This window comes from Macrosteles quadrilineatus, unplaced genomic scaffold (genome assembly GCF_028750875.1).
Source record: "Macrosteles quadrilineatus isolate MER2022 unplaced genomic scaffold, UCM_ALF_1.0 Scaffold_5__1_contigs__length_97177068, whole genome shotgun sequence".
Lineage (NCBI taxonomy): Eukaryota > Metazoa > Arthropoda > Insecta > Hemiptera > Cicadellidae > Macrosteles > Macrosteles quadrilineatus.
Genome location: NW_026542598.1, coordinates 18971792 through 18993983, shown reverse-complemented (window position 1 = coordinate 18993983; position 22192 = coordinate 18971792). Strand labels below are relative to the sequence as shown.

At 35.6% G+C, this 22192-nt stretch overlaps 1 protein-coding gene across 1 annotated transcript in view; it reads right to left on the bottom strand.

Annotated features, from left to right (window-relative positions):
* Positions 1–12614, bottom strand: part of LOC128995457 (uncharacterized) — a 28259-nt gene extending 15645 nt beyond the window's left edge. Inside the window, exons 1-2 of the mRNA XM_054420476.1 lie at positions 12477–12614; positions 11376–11516 (exon numbers count right to left, since the gene is read on the bottom strand). Coding sequence (XP_054276451.1) covers positions 11376–11516; positions 12477–12614 — 279 coding nt within the window. The remainder of the gene's footprint in view (positions 1–11375; positions 11517–12476) is intronic.
* Positions 12615–22192: the final 9578 nt, after the last annotated feature.

Genomic DNA, 22192 nt, shown 5'->3' with positions numbered 1-22192 from the left:
AGTCATGATTTTTTTTAGTTTAATCAATAACTAATGAGTTCAAATTTCATGTAAAAGACTAAAACTTACGATATTTAAAATTACATAAGAAGAATGAACTGATAATTACGAATATACAGAAAATTATGAATGGACCTCAAATTACAACATAATTATTTGGGTTATAAAAGCAACTCGTTAAGTTTTCGAGATGGTGAATAAACAAAAACATCCCTTAAAACAATTGAGATTCTATGTAATTGATCGCAATTAAAATTCAAGTATCTACATTCCAAGCTGCTTGCAACTGTTACAGGAGGGAATATAAAATCCTGTTGCAAACAAAAAACAATACAACTTAGTTACACCGTTATAACTCGGAGAATATAATGCTATCGGTACAACCGTAAGTAACGAGAATGGAACTTTGAAGTACTTGTCAGATAACGGTTGGAGGGTATCCAGAAGCTATCAATCACAGAACAATGCTCCATCCAGACCCGTTGTCCTGGGAAGGGAAACAGTCCTTAGGAAAGGAGAGGAAGAGGTGGAGGAAATGGAGCGGAGGATTCGCAGAAGTTGCGGTCGCTGGTTCTGTACCCTTCATTATTGTCACTAGACACTAGATATCCGCTAATAAGTAGGCTAGAGAATGTAGCAGCCAAGCTGTGGTTACTGAACAGCTTAGTTTGTACAAGAAACCCCGTGACTAGAGAGATGTTAGGTTTCTTCTGTTAAAAGTGCTATACAACTATGGTTTGGCCCCCACCAGGTAGCGGCTGGTCTAGTGTAAGGTGTGCGATTTATGTGCTATAGACCCGATTTCAAGTCCGGTCAACCGCCCATAAAGCGAGCCGGTGGTTCACCCATGGTCCAACTAATCTAGAAAATGGAATGAGACTTCCTTCCACTAAATTGCAGGGCAATTTATTTTATTTTATTCTCCCTTAAAAACACAATTATTGTTATGTCATAAAAAAAAAAAAAAAAAAAAAAAAAAAAAAAAAACTAAACCACAATCGTCATTATGCAAAACTATTTATATTTTCTGCTCTACACCAATGTGATTTACTAAATCACCTTTGCAATATACATATACGCTCTTGAAAAACAATAACATATGTTAGAGAAAAGGACAAAGTAAGCTGTTAAAATAGCGACGTGCTTGTTAGTAAAAGGTTTTCGGATTAAGTAAGGTTCAACAAGTTAGAAGTGGGTTGAAATCTAATTAGTCCAATTCTCCAATTACAATTAAACGTAATGTACCAAATTGACCGGTGGAGAGAGGAAGGTAAAGTTGCCCATGGGATAACAAGGATCGGGAGGAACATGATGTTCAAATGGGGGGGGGGGGAGAGGGCACAAATCCATCCGTGTCGCTCAATTGTAGACCAGAAAACATTATTTTGTTTTTTTGGTTTGAAGACTCAATTTGGAGGGAAAACTTTGTTCCTAAACAAAAGTAATTTTAAAAGTACTAACACTGACGGGAAGTAACCTGGCTATGCACATAGATCCAAAAGAAGCAAGCACATCTTACAACAAAAAGTGACGATGGTTACACAAACAAACAAATAAAACAGCTGATTCAATTGTCAAAACTATTTTACTTTACTTCCAGCTGTTCTTGCAAATTAAAACCAAACCAAATAACAACTGATTGTTGTTTTATTTTATATCTGGGTTATATTTTCGTGAGTTTGGTTCTGAATGACTAGAGTAGGCCTTCTTGTTATTTGCAAATAGAATACTGTACCCAAAAAATACTGTTCAAAACTTATTTTTGAATATCATAGAACAACATCTGTCAATTACCCGATTGATGTAAAAATTGTTGATTTTGATGTGCTACGTGCTACTTGCCAAAGAAAACACACTTTAATTAAGTCCGGCAGACATCTCATTTCGACAATTAATTCCTTCGAGACCATAAAAACGTCATTTTATCACACTATATAACCTTTAACACGAATTTTTGTCTCTCTCCAACCACTTGTGACGCCTAACAGCATATTTCCCTTGTCAAGTCACCACTGAGTTCATTTCCCTCGATTTGCTGTAGTTAATGAGGTTTGAATTGCGCCAGATTGGCGAGATGAAGTGGTCACTTAGTTGCGGCAGTCGCCAGGAGACCAAATCACAGGGAAAGGTAAAACTTAATCATTTCCATATTGCAACACCAGGGGCAACTACTGCAATCCACCACTTTGACCACTTGTAGCCTTCTGTAGCTACTGTAGAGGATACACTATTGGGGTTTACTTATTCTGATTTCCTACGGTAGAACATTGATGAATTAAAATATAAATGATGTTTGTATACCACGTTCACACAACGAATTCATTAAAACCTTTAATATTACATCCAAATTTTTCCGGTGTATTAATTTGAAATAACAAACAAATGACATTAACTTTTTCAAATTAATTATTATAAAATACAGTATTCCTACCATGCATAAGGAGACACGAAAACAAAAAAATGCACTAAGAGTTAGCTTTTCAAGTTACTTTTTTCATATTCCCTTTTTATTAGTTGAACGTGCGTCAAATCATACACAATCTGCAGAAAGGAAAGGCGTAAAAGAAACAGATTGAAGACTACCAACGCTGATAGTCAATCATAAACTCAGCTTTACGGCAAAATAACACGTATATGAAGGCTTGGCTTTTGAGACACGTTCCAATATAACTCGCAATAAAAATACTCCAATATTCGAGGCAAAACGATGTTGAAATATTGAAGGGGGAATAATATGAAATCAGGTACATTACTGTTGGTGTGGAAAAGTTATAGACACTGTTTAGAAAAGTCGCTTAATAGACGATTATAAAATAACACTAAAAAGACGAGTCTAAATGTATGACTGATCAATCTTGTCGATTTAAATGTCTCATATCTCTGGTCATTATATTTATATTGTGTATTGGAATTGCATTGTATATCTTTGTATGGAAATTTAATTTTATCGTAATATAGGTGTGTTTAATGAAGAAAATTCTCAATCTGAATTCCTCATAATGTAATACAATTTATTATAATGTTACATAACGTGTTTTACGCAAAACCGATCAGTAGCAGAGATGTCTGTGGGTGAGATACATGTTTGTATAAAGCAAATTATTGAATTGCATTACATTGTATCACAATGTATTGGATTGTACTCTGTATCCTATCGCGATGTATGTAGAGCAGTACAGGAGCAGATACATGTAGGCGAGATCCTCGCACCCCACGTCCGAACCCACTGAAAGTACAACCCACATTCAATACGGGAACGTCGAACCATGGAGAGTACTCTGTACCCAATTACTTTTACAGGGTTAGCATAAAACAGTACCAAGTGTAGAAGATTACGGGAGCGTTTAGTTAACGAAATATATTAAAGTATATACAAAATTGTATACACAACATAATTAAAACTCGGCCCGTCACGGTGGAGGTAATTGTTTCAATGTAGATCCTACAAAAAGAATAAACAGGACCAAAACACGAAAAAAGAATTATTAATTAAACATTTAACTGCTTCATATACATAAGTATTTTAAATAACCTGTTATTGGTAATACAATTTGTGGACTATGAAAAGTTAAGTAAAAATACAATAACTCCTTTTCGATCATTATATAAACCATGATACAATTCGGGATAAGATGTGAACAATTTGGGAGTCCACCTTAATTGTACTGTATTATACCATTTTCTGTGTTAGATAAATGAAATACAAGATCATTCATACATTCAAATCTACAAGGGAGATGACCGCATCGTTGAACTGACTGACGGAATAATAGGCCTATATAAGCAATCCGTGTTCCGTATTTGGAGTAAGCTTTATTTTCGCCAGTTCAATAAAACGGTAATTACCAAAAGTTATGGTTCAATAGCGTAATTTACTTTAAAGCCTATATAAGTTTCAATATACAGTACGGTAGTTACAAGTAATACATCATTGAGTACGTGTATACTCAGTGTCTACGTTAATTGTGTCTGCTTATAAAGCTACAGTGGTAATTTACTATGAGGAGTATGCATCGATAGTATTGAAAAATACATTTAGAACTGTTAAAGTTACTATATGCAATGAAGCGTTCAAAAATTACCATGCAAAGGTCTGTGTATGTAGCTCAGGAGGACAAGGCCATGTATAGCATAACCCTGTTGTAGCACTGACAAACACATATATCTTGTGCCATTCCACTAGAGTTAGAAAGTGTCATAGTTTAGTATCCAACTTTGTAATGATATTGCACAAGAGTGAAGAGTCATTGATGGATTAACGTATTCGACTAGCTGAACGCTATGCACTGAAATGTTCAGGATTTGACTAGTCTATACGTGCAGCAGAATTCTGTGGTCGCTGGTGCAGACAGACAGTCACTCCCAGGTTGAAGTAATAAAATCGAATATTAGATAACAGGAAGACATCACATGTATTTAAGGACCAGACGATGTAGCCATTTTATACAAACAGAACATAGAAAGAGCCACACACATGGTAAGCTACTGTTACTGCCAACATTCAATTTCTTAGGTTCTTGACACTACGATATTTGATTTGGTATTAGGATTCTGTAGCAGGTTCAAATTTCAGTTTTGGATTAGTTAAAAATTAGGTGAATACAACAGACATCGGCAAAGATGACATCCTAGGCACATATAGAATCATCAGTGTTTCAAAATAAACATGATCAGTTTGGTAATGCATACCGGGTACAATGAGAGAAAGAAATCATATTTTGATTACATAAATGACAGCAATTATAACACGCAGTCTACGTAACATAGTACGTAGTACATTGACGCAATGAGAACTGACTGAGGTACGTCGATCTCCCAGTCACATTAGATCACTTCGCCATAGACAAGAGAGTCTAATTACTGATTATGTTAGATATCTCATCAATTACAGCACGCACGCTATCTTGCTTTATTGCTACTTGTTTTTGCACTGAGCTTCGTAATGTTGGACCAGCAACGACGGAGAGTCAATTAAATGAGAAAAAACTGTAGAGAATCTGGTTACACTGCAATAATTGCTAATTGAGCAATTAATTCGAATTACTTGGTACTAATTTTAACGGTTAATCGATTTTAATTACTGGGTGGATGTTTGATTGAAAAAGGCCTATTGCAGTAGTTCCCTACACTTATATAAAATATTGTTGAAGTAGAAATCGGAAAGTTGCCAGAGCGATCCTGAGAAAATGTGTTAGTTTTGATGGATCATAACTTGTCCCCTCAAAAAAACTGTCATTGATCATTGGGTGTTTAATGGGTCCTGGCATTGACTAGTCCTGGATACAGAGCTAAACTGCTAAACACGATATAGGAAAATAACATAGAAGTTGACGAATTTTTACATGATATTTATCTCATCCAAGAGCAGATTAACGATAAGGTGTCTGAGTGGGTTAAAATAATTCATTTGAAGGATTGAAGTGTTGGCCTCTAAATCGCTGGTTCGAACCTGAGCGAACTCAGTGCCATTAACGGGAATGAAACTGGACTCAGCTTTTCTGATCATTGGGATTGAAATAATCTGTTCTAGTTGAAAGAGCTGGTTTTATATATCAAAGCTACACCGGCACATACCATCGTTCTATCACATACTCATTTTCGCTAATTTTGTGGACACCCAGTTTATTCTCAATGTCAATTCGTGATATGATAGATAGACTATATAAAATAATTTGCAAAACAACAACAAAATACTGCAATTTTATAAGGCATAGTTGAAGTAATAAACCATGTCACAGAGATGCAATGATTGAGTTCAAAACTACATAAAGGAAAGTCTTATAAAATCCTTATGTCAGTGTAGAGTTCTTGTAAGAGAGTCAGCAGGGATTAGATGAGTAACGCGAGACCCTCTTAGAAACCATGTAAGGCCACGGCGAGGGTGCATGTAAGACATAAGTAAGAATAAGCAGAAAACTGTTATTTATAGCAACACATTGCCACATGCTGCACTAAACATAACCTGAATAATAAACTAAATCTATATGCTTAGTACAATTATTTTAAAGCCTATGCTCTTGCGGAGGGACGAATGAAACCAAAAAGGTAATTTCATTTAGGGCCCCCTACCGTTTTATTTTTAGAGTGTACTTTCAAAGATCCAGTGATGATGACCAATTTTCCTACGAAGATTATCCTACTTTTGAACGATTAACCACAATCAGATAGTTAACCAGAAAGAGACAAATCAGTTTATTAACAGGGATTTTAAATTATCTAGGCTACATTTAATGAGAACTGAAATCTGAGTTAATTGATAACTGTTTTTCGTATAAACAACAATGAACAAATGATATTTGTTTTACCCTAATAATTGACAGTTTTATTCACCTAAAAACTGCTTAAAAATACAATATTTGAGAGGCTACATTTTTTTAAATGTATGGGCAACTGAGGTTAGTAGCTAAAGAAGACTATGATGTAATTAATTGAAAATGTCTAAGTAATTGCTTTTAGAAGCCGTCAAAGATAAATTTAAGAGCCAGAGTAAATTCAATGAGCTATCCCTCACACAAACCCACAATTACGAAAAGATAGGCCTACTTATACGATCTCCCAAGTACATAATATGATACAATATTATTCACCCAAGTTATAGACACCGATTACTCCACTACATATCAAGTTTCAGTGCCTCCTACAAATGTCAGCACGATTATGAAACACGATAATGATTCAAACCAAAGCCTTTAATTTGCTCATTAATCTCTGGAGAACGTACGCATAATCTTGTAAAATTTGCATACACATTCAAGGTTGGTTCGAAATTACTAAAACACAGTCACGAGTTTTTGCCCACAATTTTGTTATTTACTCAGCTGGGCGTGGCTTTAGCCGAATTCGCGACCTTTCAGAAGGTCGGCATGGTGTAAGTCTTGTAACCCATGATTATTCAGACTCGCCTGAGCTGATACAACTTTGAAATAATAATTTTCCTCCACACGAGATGAAATTTTCAATAAGCTATATCAAGAAAGGGATTAATCATATTGCTTTTAGTGGAGGAGGTTTTCATTAAAGATTATGATTTCTTTTCCTGCAGGCTCTATCTTTTTAAGTTTTCTACGTATGTGTAACTGGAGCTTAAAGGGGCTCCGAACCGCACGTTCACTAAAATATCATATTGATAAAAACCATTGGTAAAAGAAGAAATTATAAATGGGACCCACAGGACACAGGCACTGCTCTCCTCGCACTATTTACATCTAGCACCTCAAATGAGACACCAACACACAAAAGTTGATTTGCAAGAAAAGGGTGTAGTAAATAAATTACTGTACATAATCGTCGAGGACAAAAAGATATGTTAGTGAGGTTGACTTTAACTAAGAAGTTTGCTAATATAATTTCTATTTATTGACATTTATATAGTTACATCCACTTTTAATAGAAAAAGAACGTCAATCCACCATCGATTTCTAATAATACTATAATAATTGTATTATTAGAGATCGATGCAATTCACATAATGGCAAAGAATATAAGACAAACACTCTGAACTATACAGAGGTGGTGGAACAAGAAAACTAAAAAATCTAAGATTTTCCAAGTCATGTAAACTTTAGTTTCCATTATAAATAATTAGAAACCGAGCCTTAGATTTGATTTATAATGTTTGCATTACTATCCATGGAATTGAATGGAAGGCTTGAATAAGAAAATAAGGTGTACGTTTATTTTATGCTTGATGGGATGCAGACTCGGTTGGGAAAAATTATATACAGAGAGAACATACAACACATTTTCGTTCGTTACAACACATCTCGTCTAATTTTAAGGTTTTACAATCAAATTCAATAAAATAAGTCGAATAATTGGTAGGTGAATAACAATGCCAATAAAACATCACTGGCAGAGCAGCACAGAGTTAAATCAATGACCTTCCCAGCACTGCGGCCGGGGAGTGAACACCTATGACGACTGGCACATCGCCAAAGTTATTTGACAAATAACACGTTACTGGCTGTACAAAAATATTACAGATTTTATACAGTGTATGAACAACAAGACTTAAAAATCACCTTTAGTTATACCACTGACTGAATTTTGACTTATGTTAATGCATTTAGCCGCTTTACCTTGCCAACTTGATATTTGGTCAAATAAAGTTTGTTGTGAGGCACATGCGAGTACCATAATTCTCTACTTTTCCTTAGTGAGATACCTGAATGATATAAAGCTTATCATTTCCCAAGGCTGGTTAATTAACGCTTAACTCGGGCCTATAACTTGTTTTCTCATTCAAGCCAAGGAAGGGCTTTTTCAGATTCAATTAGTTCTCCCCTAGTAAGTTACCCTGTAGTAGAAGTTAGCATTTTCCAGCTTGACCCCTGCAGAGGCTAGAGTCGTGTACGTTACTGTGATAGATGGGTGAAAGTGTGATGTTGCATCACAGTGATTGTGTCTAGTTATCATGTTGCACCTGAGGACATCGTGTAGGAAACAGACAACTTGAGAGAAGCTCAGCGTCACCCAGAACTATGACTTGGGTGAATGCAGGACTTAAGCCAGGAATAACTCAAAACCAATGATCAGGGACAAATACAATGGAGGTTAGGATTGATAAAGAAGATCATGGCCATGTATCTAATTGTTCTCATTTATGTCTTTGTACATATTTATATGTGTTCAATGTTTGTACAAATTATACCAAATCGACAATATCTCAAGCAAGAGATGGCAAACAAGAAGTTTAGCTAGCCTATGAGAAAATGACTGACGATAACGTTTCGACGTAGAAACATAGGTCTCCACTATATAATTAATTGGATCGTAAGGTATGCCTTAGATTTAATTATATACAAAAACAATCTCAGATATCCTAATTTGCATGTAATCACAGTTTGTTAATGATTGGATTAAATAATAAATATTATTGGGTTATTACTGGCTATCTCGCCAATCAAGAATTATTTTAGCTATGGGTATGCTATGACCCAGTAGATCAAAGACTACCATTGCTCTAGTTCTACCCAGCTTTATTATCCATACCCAGCTAAATTAGACTCCAATGTGTAGCATTGTTGTTGCATCCGTCGTAAAACAATTGTTTTCTAATTCGAGGAGAAGTCACTTGATTTGGAGAACACCCTCCAAACCACACTATTTAAACATTGCTTCGTTCAACCCATCTACATAGTAAACAGAGTAGACCGTCCAACCGACAGCGACGTGCAGAGGTAGCACTTGATAATCTGATTCATCGCTATAGAGCAGTTAGAGGCTGAATGAAGGAGAAAGCCTGGCGAGGTAAACGACTGCATCACGAGTCGCCTCAGTTGCATCATCGTGCATTGTCCTACATGCAACTGCAACACCGCAACCACAACACTGCGGTTAGTTAATAACGGTAATCTACTGGAGGGTTCATCCTGGACACTACTGCAACTGATACTGTATAGTGTTCAAAATTAGGCATTGGGGAGAGGGTTGTAATTTCCATATTGATTTTTTTGTCTCGGCAAAATATTAATAGTAGGTTATTTAATAGTACCTAATTTTCGTTCAAAAAACTACGGGAAACAGACTTAATCCCATTTCTTACTTGTTTGAGTCAGTAACAAAGTTATATCAAATTCATACAAAACTGACTTTGAGCCACCATAATGCAATAGTTTCCTAGACATATTTCATAAGACTCGTCGTAAAATAAAGTCTTCTTTAATAATGATTACACCGAATGAAACCAATATGATGTACAACAATGTAGGTAACTAATTCAACTTGCTACGCTTAGCAAACAGTTGATTATTATACGTACGACAATATATTAATAAGTTGAACACAAATATATGTAACAATACTCTTATTTCATTTTTTGATGTTAGCCTCCGGATTACGTTGAATATATAAATTGGTGTAAATACTTGCTTCTGTGTAATACAATAGTTGCAAAGTCACGCAACTAGTTTCAACTTAATGAAGAAGTCATCTTCAGGCGTCACAATCACTTCATCAGAAGTTCGTCAAACTGAAACTAGTTGCGTAACTTTGTAACTATTGGATTACAAAGAAGCAGGTATTTACACCAATTTCAATACTCTTATGCCTTATTTTATTTGTTCACCAAACAGTAACAAAAGAATCATAATCATGTGAAACAAAATTAATGAAAATGGCAGAAACAAAATGTATTTTTGATAAACAATGTTTATCGCTCGTTTGAACAAATGTTTAATTAACTATTCAGTACAAGACACAGTAGTTAGATAATTTTGACCAATACAAATTATCATTGAATGAAAGGAGTTCAATATCAAATTATACGGGAATTATATTTATTTAATTACTGCAAGTTCCAGCCGGCATGCTACAGTAGTGGTGTGGTGACATTGGAGCCTGTGATAGCACAGCACTGATAACGCCGGTGATAGTGGGAATAGCTCCATTCATAAGTTCAACGCACTACAACCTGTGTACACAGGCGGTATCAGTAGACTACTTCCTAGTGTCGTCATCAAGTTGAACTGATGTCACACAGAATTAACAAGTATTACATGCTTTGACATTTACTTAACTCTTATACAATGTGCAGTTGCCAATTTTCAACATTTCCCGATTAAATCTGGGTGTTTAACAGTATCGTCCAGAGTATGTCTATTAACATATTACATGAACAAACCCAACTTCAACCGCGTAACGACTTGGTTGTTTGTCTATGATCACGCACGATGGTATACCACCCACCGACAGTCTGCGTTGACAAGTGACTTTGATTGCTTTGCAAAGTGACGCACGTCAAATTATATCCAATTAGCACAACAATTAGTTCATCTAGGTAGTCTCAACCGAGGTCTTTCGTATGAGCAGAAGTATCTACTATTTATGTCTACGATGGCACGTCTGCCTTCGAAAATGAAAACTGCATTTGTGCTTTAAATTTGAACATATAGTATTTTAATTATTCATTTCTCTATGATTTTTTAAATTTGCATTCGAATAGGTTTTGATCTTCACAAAAGGATTCATAGGACCAGTATGACCAGACGAAAAGAGGAAATTAGCTGCTGTAGCGATGTCTCTAATAGAATCGATTTTACATTATGATCAATAGAGATAAGAAGAGTAATTTGTTACGTGGTTATGAGAAGTGTATATGTCGTAATAGAGAGCCAGGATTTACACGCATTCAATCAGGAGGAGAAATGGATCCATCCATTCCATTTAAGCACTCAAATGGAATTTACTTCTAATCTCCACGAAGATGTTGATAGCATAGTAGCTTTAAACTTATGCTTTCTTCTGCATACTGTAGTACCAACTGCCTGTCGAGTCAGAGGCATATCCCTTATTGGTGCATCTCCCCCTACCACAGAACAACTAAAGGTTGCCATAGCAACCACCTGTGTCCCAAAAAGTCGAACTGCAGTATTTACCTTTTCACAATCCTCCTCCAGCCTGATGGCCTTCTCCAGCTGCAAGAACAGCTCCTCTTCCTTGTCGTGAAGCTCGTTGTCCTTGGTCTCCAAGCGACGCTCCAGCTCTTGCTGCCTTCTGGCCAGACGATCCCTCTCCGCCTGCAAATGAAGTAGAAATTCTCAATGAGATGATGACCAAAAGAAGTGCTTAAATACACTGTTATTCACGTCTTTTATTCGCATCTTAAGGCTACTTCGAGATAGGAATATATCACAACACTCACAGCTTTATCAGATGGTCAAAGCTATTGGTGTTTGAATTCGAACTTGGGACCTCGGGTCCCGAAGCCTCAAGCTCTGCCACTAGATCTACTGGCTTCCATCATAAATACACTATGCCAGAAAGTCGTCCAGTGGTAACAAGTCGAGATGTGTTGGCTCTACTGCGCATAATAATTCACATATGTGTTAAATACAAATGGTGTCAATGATATTACGAAAACCACGTGTGCGATAGTAATGTTGACATTTTTTAAACCTCATTAAAATATAGAAGCTATGCACATTTTCCAACTACCAAACGAAATTCAAGGTTCTCTTCTCACGTGGTATGAAAATATCCATTAACTGACGATGACCTCATGATGTGTCCACTCTAGGTTGAAAAAGATACTTGAACATGACGCCGAGATCCAAGAACATAGGCTGGAACACTTGGTGCAGAGAGAAGCGCTTTAAACACGTCAGGGATTTATAAACACTCGTGTTGTCAAGCGTGAGAGGGAACTAGGCACTTCAGAGAAGGTGTAAAAAGCGATGGGAATAGATTGGAAGACTCTTGAGTCTTCAACACAAACAAGCACCGGTCGTGAACACCTGTTGAGCGAGTTGTTACATACGGAGTAAGGTGAAGTGTACCACAGGGAAAAGTGCTTCTTTGGTAATAAAACATGTGATGGTTCAAATCTTTAAAATTAAATAATATTAAATCTAAGGACTAACACAAATTCAATAACGGAAAAACGGACGACAGCGATAGTTCTTAAAAAACAAATCAATAACTATTTGCAGAATTAAACACCAGGCGCGCCACTTGACGGAGCGCCGGTAACGAAGTACAGAGTTGCCAAAAAAGACCACCAGGGGGTGCGTGTTGCAAAAGTATTTCGTTTCTTGTAGTGAAGGCAGTCTGAGAGAGAACGTTGAGGGAGTGAGCTGTACGTGTGCGCGGTGGATAACAGACAACGCCGACGCCATCTTGTGACGCCATGTGAGTTGAGTGCGTACTGAGTAGCGACCGTTACACGTTATATCCTCGAGTTATTCGACATAATAGAACTATCACCACTCCACATTTTAGTTATTGAACAGTAATAACAGTATCAACTACTTCTTATATAGTTTCAAAGTAGGCTTAAGTTAGTAAAGTTGTGTAGCCTAACATGTGACATTTTTTCGTTTCTTTCATCTACATTAAAACTACATAAACTATTACTGTGTGGTTTTTCATCAAAAATCCTAAAGCCGATCCACCTAAACAACAACAAAAGAAGGGGACCGTAGCAAACAACAATATTTGATTTTAAAAAGTGTATTTATATGTGGATCGGGCACAGTAGTCACAATTCACATGTATACCTCACCCGTTAAAACACTACTTAGATAAACAATTGAATTGAAAAAAAGAAAGTTTTTATTGCCCGTTAGACACATCGAATAACAACGAAATTCACTCAAACAATAGGAGAAATACTCCTAGGTTCTGCTGTATACAAAATAGTAATGTTGCTGAAGTTATGGTTGGGTGGTATTCGAGTTACATCGTTGATACATTTAAGTATTTAAAGGATTTGTTCAACTGAAACATCCTATCACAAAATTATTTATCACTTTATCAGAAAAACCCACTACAGGAGTTTCAACTGGTTTCAACACATCAAAATTTATTCCAATTTAGGGGGCACTGATTTATATAAAACAATAACAAACTGTTAACGAGTAATTAACGCAAAACAATCCACCTGGAAAGAAGTTTTCGTTTTAATTGGTAATATTTAGAGTAGTTATCGCTATTTACAGGTTTTTTAATCATTAACGCTCGACCGGGCCTAAGTATCAGACCGTGACGGGTAATTCTGCTCTGAAAATCCCCGAGTTCGCCATCAGCTGTTGAGGATTAACTGTTTATTATCATCCTAAATTTTGAATTAAGATTTTACATGAGTGTATTACCTATTATAGTTTGTTTAAATCTTCTTGCTGTAATCTCCAATACCATTGAAGGAACTCGTTGTAAATTTTATATCAGTCAATGACGCAGAAATAGTTATGAAAAATACAATAAATGTATCATATGTAAGATGTTTATATGTATACTTATATTTTAATGGATTAAATCCACATAAGCTATAACAGGGTTAGGGGCCTATACTTGCAAAAAATATTTTCTTATAGATATTCATATACATAAATATTTTCATCATACATAGATGGGATGACATCACATCTTTCAACATTTTTAATGATTTTTTTTATCTATTTAATCGAACGTAAACACGATAAATGGTAAAATAATTGCCAAACTTTAAAAACACATTAAATAATATAGTATAATAGATTCTGTCTGTTAATCATGTTAATTATACGTACTTCACCTTTTAGAAAATTCATACAGTATACAATCTAGTTAAATAAAATTTTATCATCATTAAAACAACAAATTTCTCGTCTACAATTGTAACACAATGCACTAACTAATTTAAAACTTGACTTAATTAAATTTATCGTCCGGCAAAAATATTAAAATAACACAACACTCGTCCATTCAAAAGGGACTTAAAAAAATGAACAAAAGAAAACTGAGTGACGTGATTTCGCAAAGAACGCAGGTACACATGTTTTGCGGTAATGAATTGATATAGCATATTCCGGCAACGCCTATAGCATGCACAGTCTTGGCACGCCAACTGTCATGTTACCTGTGGTGTTAGCGGCGATGGAATTGTTGACTACTCTACACTTACTCTCTGACAAACTAATACAATTTAAGAGTTGTTAATAATTGACAAATGATTATTTGGTAGGTTAATTGAATTTTTACTTATTTCTTGCCGTGGCTAATATTAATTGGACAACAATTGAACATTCAGCGTTCCCCACGTTTGAAAAATGTTACTGTATAAAAAATGCCTTGATTACAGTTTAGAACATTTTTTAATAACACATACAATATGAGTTATTTAATTAGAATGGTGCAGAGAATTATTTATTATATTTAACCCTCCTTGTTGCATATTTTATTATAAAATAGTATCGAAGTTATTCATAACATAGACTTTGTACACTTAAGTATACCATATATTGACTATCTGTATCAAATATATCATTCAAATACCCCCGTCACAGCAAACCTGTAGAATCAGCGAATTTCCATTTGGATTTTTAATTAAATCTATTTAAATAGCATTAGATTTGCTGCAACAGGGAGGTTAATAAAGTGTGTTTTAGTAAAATATAGCTTAGTATAAAATAAATAAATTTCCCAAGTTTGGTCAAAATATATCCATAAACAAGCAAACTTTAACAGTTAACTTATTCTCCATAAGAATTACATGGGAATTTTATATTTACAATTTTTGAATTTTCTCTGTTAGCAGTAACCATAAAAACACTGCCCGTTTAGTTCACAACTATAGAATGTAAGGAAACACAATTTTAAAGCATAATACTCTGATGTGTCTCAACTAAACGTGATCATAGTCGATAATCAGTATTTATCAGTTCGTACATGTGGTACAATAAATAGTGTCGACACGACACTACCTTGGTGTGTGTGTATGTGTGTGTGTGTGATGTCGTCACCCAGGTCAGACTACCAGACTGCTCAGTTGATGAACCACATTCCAGCCAATGCCGTCGTGGAGGAAAGGTCACTTCGTGTACACTTCCCACTCCTCCAGAGTCCCGCAACATCACACACAACCAACTGTAGCTAGTGTACCTCCAGTTCTGACTACTATAAATACACCTAGACATTCCATGGACCTTTGGATCCATCTACATTCTACATGAACCAATTGTATCCACTTTTCTCTATACAAAGAGCATAATGTGCCGCTCACAAAGAATTCTGCAGAATAAAACGCCAGAATGTGACGTAAAATGCTATAGTTTACAATAAGTTGTCCCATCAGTTTGGCTAAGAGGTCAAGCTAAGGGCTATGCGTATTTGACGGAAATCTGTCATTGAGCGCACTTTGTCGGTTCGGTGGCCCGTTACAGTATTACGTTAGCTTATTATAAAACTTGCTCTAGCATTAAAATAGGAATTGAATGCCTAATTCTAGTCGTGGCATGATTGGTTTTTGAAATATTAGAATGATCTTCGAAATATTACTATACGTGATGTTTGGATGATTTAGGACCTCCCGAACATCTGTGTGTGTAATGAGTAAGAGAAATCAATTATGTACTAATATCCAAGTCAAGAAAGAATCATTTCTTCAAATATACGATGAATTAATGTGTTTACCTGAATTCTTAATTATTACGTAAACTTAATTTGTTTCTATGTGTAGCCCAGGTGATCACCCAAATTGAAAAGTAAGACAGATTGATCGTATTCAATTATTTAGTCCATTAATCACTTAGCTAGAACAATAACACATAGAAGATTGTGCTGTCTGCTACATTGTGAAGTACAGTACGAGGAAGGAGGCTTTAACATTAGCATAGTTGGTTAATTACTTTGTTGGCCCACATTTACCTAATTGTGTCGGCTGCGTGACGATACCGCTAGCTCGCACCTCCAACAATGTGAGGCGCTGAATGCTGACGTAGCGTAGGAACAGAATATAATGTCCTATATTCACTGATTCATCAAAGAAGTTGTCACGTATCAAATTGTCTAATGTTTGAACGCTTCAGTAATTGAGAAAGCATGTACAAAGATTTATCAAAAATACGTGGGAGTCGACACTAACTTAAGGTTTTTGTTGATGTCTTAAGAGGTTCAACAAATATTTTATTGGATAGTCATTAAATATTAAAACAGTGTAACACCTACCAGTTATTGTGTCTTTACTGAGTTTGTATTTGCAAGTACACCACTAGGGATATACAAATTTACTGAACTGAACTGGAAATATCTCACCACAGCGTTCCCATTTTGAAATTAAAACTTGTACGTATTAGTGAAGCGGACCTAAACAGGAAGTCTTGTGACACCCAGGGTGGGAAATGGCGTTCTCACCAATAACTATGAAGATTTTGCAAGTTTAATAACGAAGCTGGGCGGGAGATAATCACAACAAGGCGAACAATGAGTAATAATTCAGTCGGAGAAGAGTGAGAAAGCTACAATAGCAGATCACACCCAAGGCTTCCGGTTGGAGCAGTAGAGCGACACCGCGACAGTGCACGACACGCTGGGTGGATCAGTGGTTATGTCAGGGGGAAATCAGGGGGTTACCGGGTATGTCCTGAGAAAATCAGTAGCTTTTTAATGGTTTAAATATGGACCCAGATGCACTTGATCATTGGGCTTTTGGTAAATGGTCCTGGCTTAAGAAGAAGCAGGTCTTGCTGAGTAACAAAGGCAAAAGACGCATCTTACTTTAACCTTTAAGTAATTAATTACTTAAAGGTTAAAATGGGCAGGATTGTGACCCCTACCACCACCTAACCAAGCAATACATCATAATATAGGTCAACCAGCAAGATGTAGATTGACCTTAAGACAACAGAATACTTGAGTGCTCAGACTACAGAGAATATAATTTTCTTCGAGCCCAAACAAACTTTGCTGGTGGATGACGATAGACTTGACAATTAATTGTATTGCAACCTGAACCATAAAATTATAAATGAGTTAACTTTGCGGGTTTTGATAGCGTCTGAGTTATTTTATCAGCCTTTGTTTTCATCTCATAGGATTTGCATACACAGTCGATTTACCAGGTACCATTATCATTAAAGGTAGTGATTTGACAACAAAACTATAAACGATCACGTGTGCGATTGCACTCATTCTCTATTCACGCAAAGGGAATTTCTTCGAAGCTAAAAGCAGATCAAAGAGGAGAGTGTACACCTAGGAGTACTTATCGGCACAACAGATAAGCACAATTATCCTTTGGTTGGTCTTCGAATGTTTTCTTCGAGGTGATAGGCAAACATCTTACGAACCTTTCCTTCTATTTGTCTTAAAAGCAATTTCAAAGGTACAACATGTATATCCCGTCACAATACGGATATATTCTCGCAATCAATATGCTTTGTTACAATGTAAGGCACAGTTAGGTAGGCATTGGTCAGCATAACGGACAGCAATGACCACTGGTCAGTATCCATCTCACGTCGGTAGCCAGTACTGCAGGACCAGGTCAAGGTCACTCTCCCCTACCTCCAGCAGCTGATGTCATCGCCATCCTCGTCCATCGCCGGCTCGCTGCTGGAGGTAGGGGACGAAGGGAGTGGCCCCTGGACAGCTATGAGGATACAAGCTGGAATTCAAACTCACTCCACTCCTGTGGGATGTAAATGTTGACTATGAAGACCTCCTTGAAATGGTTTCATGTATTTAAAATTCGTTGCAGGAAACTTTAAGATATACATTTGGAGGTGTTCAGCCGGGAATACCGGTTTGTCAAATGACATCACCAGAATGACATAATTCTGTTGCCTCACACGATATGCGGTGTTTACATTACAAAACATACAGAATAATCTCAAGGCCGATCCACGATTACTAGAAAAATACCGGTATGGATCATAAACATAAACAAATGACGTTTTTGTTTTGGCCCGAAAATAAACATGATTTAACATTGCATAAATGGAACTGCCAAAACATATGTTCAATCCTATTAGTATGGGATTCGGGCCAACAACGTCATTTGTTTATGTTTATGATCCATACCGGTATTTTTCTAGTATTCGTGGTCCGATCTATTGATAGCAACGGAACTTAACAATTTTTCAAGTTTGTAATGAAATACATGACTATAATTATTGGATGTATAAAAGATGTTTAAATTATTATATATATTAATAGTCTATAATGGGTTTAAGCAATGACGTTGAAATGTGCAAAAGCTTTATACAATAGGGTGTATAAAGCCTACAATATTTGACGTAAAGGTTCATTAATTACTCTAAATAATCTTAACTACTGTACTAGTAAATAACTCTAACGAGCAAACACGTTTTTAAATTAAACTGTAGATTTTACTATTTTGTTCTTCACCGTTAGGTAAAAGGCTGCACTTTAGTTTACGTCCTACACCCATTCCTATGAAAAATATCGATACATAGATTAATCGATATATCGATTATTTCTTTCGGTTAGTTAGTTTAGGTTAACCTAACTAACCGAACTTAATATATCGAATGAAATAATCGATATTTCGATCGATATATTCATTCGAATGAGTGTAGGTCGTAAATTAAAGTGCAGCCGGGTAAAATAATAGAGGGATACACCCTAGTATTAGTTTATACTATTAGATTGTTACTCACTATAGGTTGTTCATGTTAAATATTCTAGGTTGTTAAATAACAAAGTAACAAATAGTAAACAACACTCTGTATACAAACCGAACAAAACTGCCCGTAAGAATGTCTTCAGTTGGTCCATAAGGATGGTGAATCTAAAAGGGAGTACTGTATGTTGAATCTTAACATTAAGTAAACATAAAAAATCTCAAATGTTACCAATGGTCTTGTTACTTCACGTCGAGCTTTGGTTAGATAGGTTATTTGATAGCAATGACATCTTGGTTGAGAAACAATCCTGCTTGGATCGAACCTGCAATCTTCAGATTTAAAGGCAAACCCTATTAAGAAAATTACATATTTTAAAACATCAGGTTCTTGTAGCACATAAACCATAATCTCATAACAAACGTAAACAAATTCAACGGCGTTGGAGACTCAAAAACAAAACTTATCGCAAATTTGCAAGACCAAATATAAAATCGAGTTTAAAACAAACTGAACAGCAAAATAAAGTAAATACAAGAGTTTTCCTCAAATGCAGCTGTATCACAACCACGAGGCGAAGATAATAAAACCGACCGCGAAATGGAGGTTACAATGTTGCGAGATTACATCTGCTGGCGGCGAACTGGCAAACTCGGGATTAAAATACTCGTCCGAATAATTTGCTCTAGAAAAATTACAATGTTTTTGATAAAAATTCCTACGCTAGTAGTAGTAGTTCAACAGATGTGTTTAGAAACATCAGTAACGTTCATCTATTTCAACGTTCATCTATTGTAACGTTGTTGCAATAAAAAATAAAAACGGACTTATTTGAATTGAGCTACCGACTGGTTGCAATGATGTAAATTACTTATTTCTGTCGAATTTGCGGACTTTTTAACCAAGACGAAGTGTTAGGACAACTTATTGTAAGCTGTTGCATATTTTATGCTACGTTAACTATTACTGTAAAAAATAAAGGTATAAAATATTGTAGACACTAGCGCACTCTATGGCTGGATCTTATTTTTACCTGTTCTTTTTTAATAAAAACTAGCTGGTTCATATAGATCGGTTGTCTACTTCAGAATTCAAATGTTAACGGTAACTAGTGGCTTGTAGGGACAAAGCCCCCAAAAAACCCAACACAATATTAAGTAAAATAGTAATTACTGTAAACTAACTAATATAGAAATTATGTGTCAGAGTTTCTCTAAAAGTGGATATAGCATTGGATCACAACGTGGACTCAATAGGAAAAGCTACATGGCTAAATAGAAGTAAGATAAGTAGGCCATTGTAAACTATTAATATACTTTTTACTTTATACTTACTCTACATTTGGTGTCATGTACACCAAACCATATTTTACCACCCACAGTCCCATTTCAAAAGTTTGAAAGTCCACAGTCAGGGGTATAATAAGATCAAAATCGAAACTAAATAAACCCATAGTAATCGTGGATAATAGACGGTGCTAGATCAGTAATTTGGTCCAGTGGTTTTGTACTGACTTAGTAGCATGGATTACAAGTAATTAATCGTGAAATAGTTTAATCTTTACAACCCCCGCATCTAATGTCCCCGCATCACGTAATTCCTCACTTCCTGACATAGCCGCAGGGAAAGTCCGCTTCTTGTACTAACACTTTCTCCATGTAACCATAAGCCTGTAAACTATTTTTAATGTCCTTTTCACAGGTGGCGGCTCGCGCTTATGCAACCAGATTACATGTAACGTTGTGTAATTCTATTTGTATCGCAGAAACTGCACGTCATCCGTCATTGTGTTTGTTTGATCTCTTAACATTTTGCTGATATTGCAGATTTAAGTCCGAATTAGCGATTTAAAAGATTAGCACAAGTAATAATCACATGTTTGTGTTGCTGCTTATTTTCCATCGGTGTTTGGTAAAAGAGAAATGAAGATCTAAAAGTAAAAACTTGTTTATAGTTTACACAGACACGGCTTTGTATATTTAACATTTCTATGCATTTCGGTGCATATATAGTTTTATTATTAGTAAACTTTTTAATTTTCTGGGTATTGAAACAAAAGTTTTGCAATTTGGAAACAGACAAAACCAAACTATTACAAATTTACTACAAGTCATCAGGTAAGTACAGTAGTTCGTAACAGTTCTAGGAGCCTTCCCACAAGACAATTAAAATAAATAACAGATTCAAAAACGTCAAACAATGATATTTTACTAATTGGCTACGCAAAATATTTCTAAACAATATAAACTCACGATCACAAACACACTTAAAGTTTTGCATTGTTAAATGGTATTTTACTGTACCATGAAATGTACAATTTGTATGTAACTCATTGAACGTAACCTAACCTAACCCAACCCAACATAAAATAACCTAATCCTTCAGGCGATTTTTTGATAATTATAGCATATTAACTTGTAAAAAATAGTGCTTTTGGTGAATAACCGGAAAACCTCTAAACGTTGCATTACAACTAAAAGTAATTTTAACAGGATCCACGAAAGAAGTTCACTTCAAGGTACAGCATATTTTTATTTTTAGCAACCAATATGGATTAGGCAAGGCACGGAATGAAGCGATGTAATGCAATAAAGATGTCTGAAAGACGAAATGTAGTACAATATCATTCCTACGTGTTCTGTCACGGTAAAACACTAACGTCACGCTTCGTTTAGTTTTATTTTACATTGCAAATTCCATCCTTTAAATCATCCTACGTAAACGTTATGTTAAATTTAAATCTGTCAGTCATCGTGATTAATTCAAGCTACACGAAAATACACTACGTTCAGCTTCGTTTGTGATTTCAATTTCGACAACAAATTAATTTGCTGCTGATATGAAACGTTGGGGGGGGGGGGGGTTGTAACTTTACTTGAAACATGTCAACTCTACCTTAAACAACATTTAGTCTTACGTGATTAGGTATTGAACCCGTCCTTCAGACGTATTTAAGCGAACCAGGCAAGTGTAAAACTTGCAATGAGGAATATCCCACAACAATACTAAATTTATTTTAACATAATTACACATCCAGTTTTATAACGATATCAGTTTGTTTTTTACTCTGATTTTTAAGTAAACTAATTTTCCTCTCAGTTTTATTATGCAATTAACAACTACATACTCCTTAGATTCCAATAGATTTCAACATTATTACCTTATACATTTTTTATATGAAAGTATAAATGGAAAGATTCTTCTGAAAATATATTAACAGAAAATTCCATTTCCAGCAGAGAAAATCGTAAGATAAGACGATAGCAAACGTGACAAAGGCGTAGTCAGCACAAGGGTATATTGAACCGCCAGAACTGTACAACTGGTGTCGATAATGGTGTGGTATGGCAGTT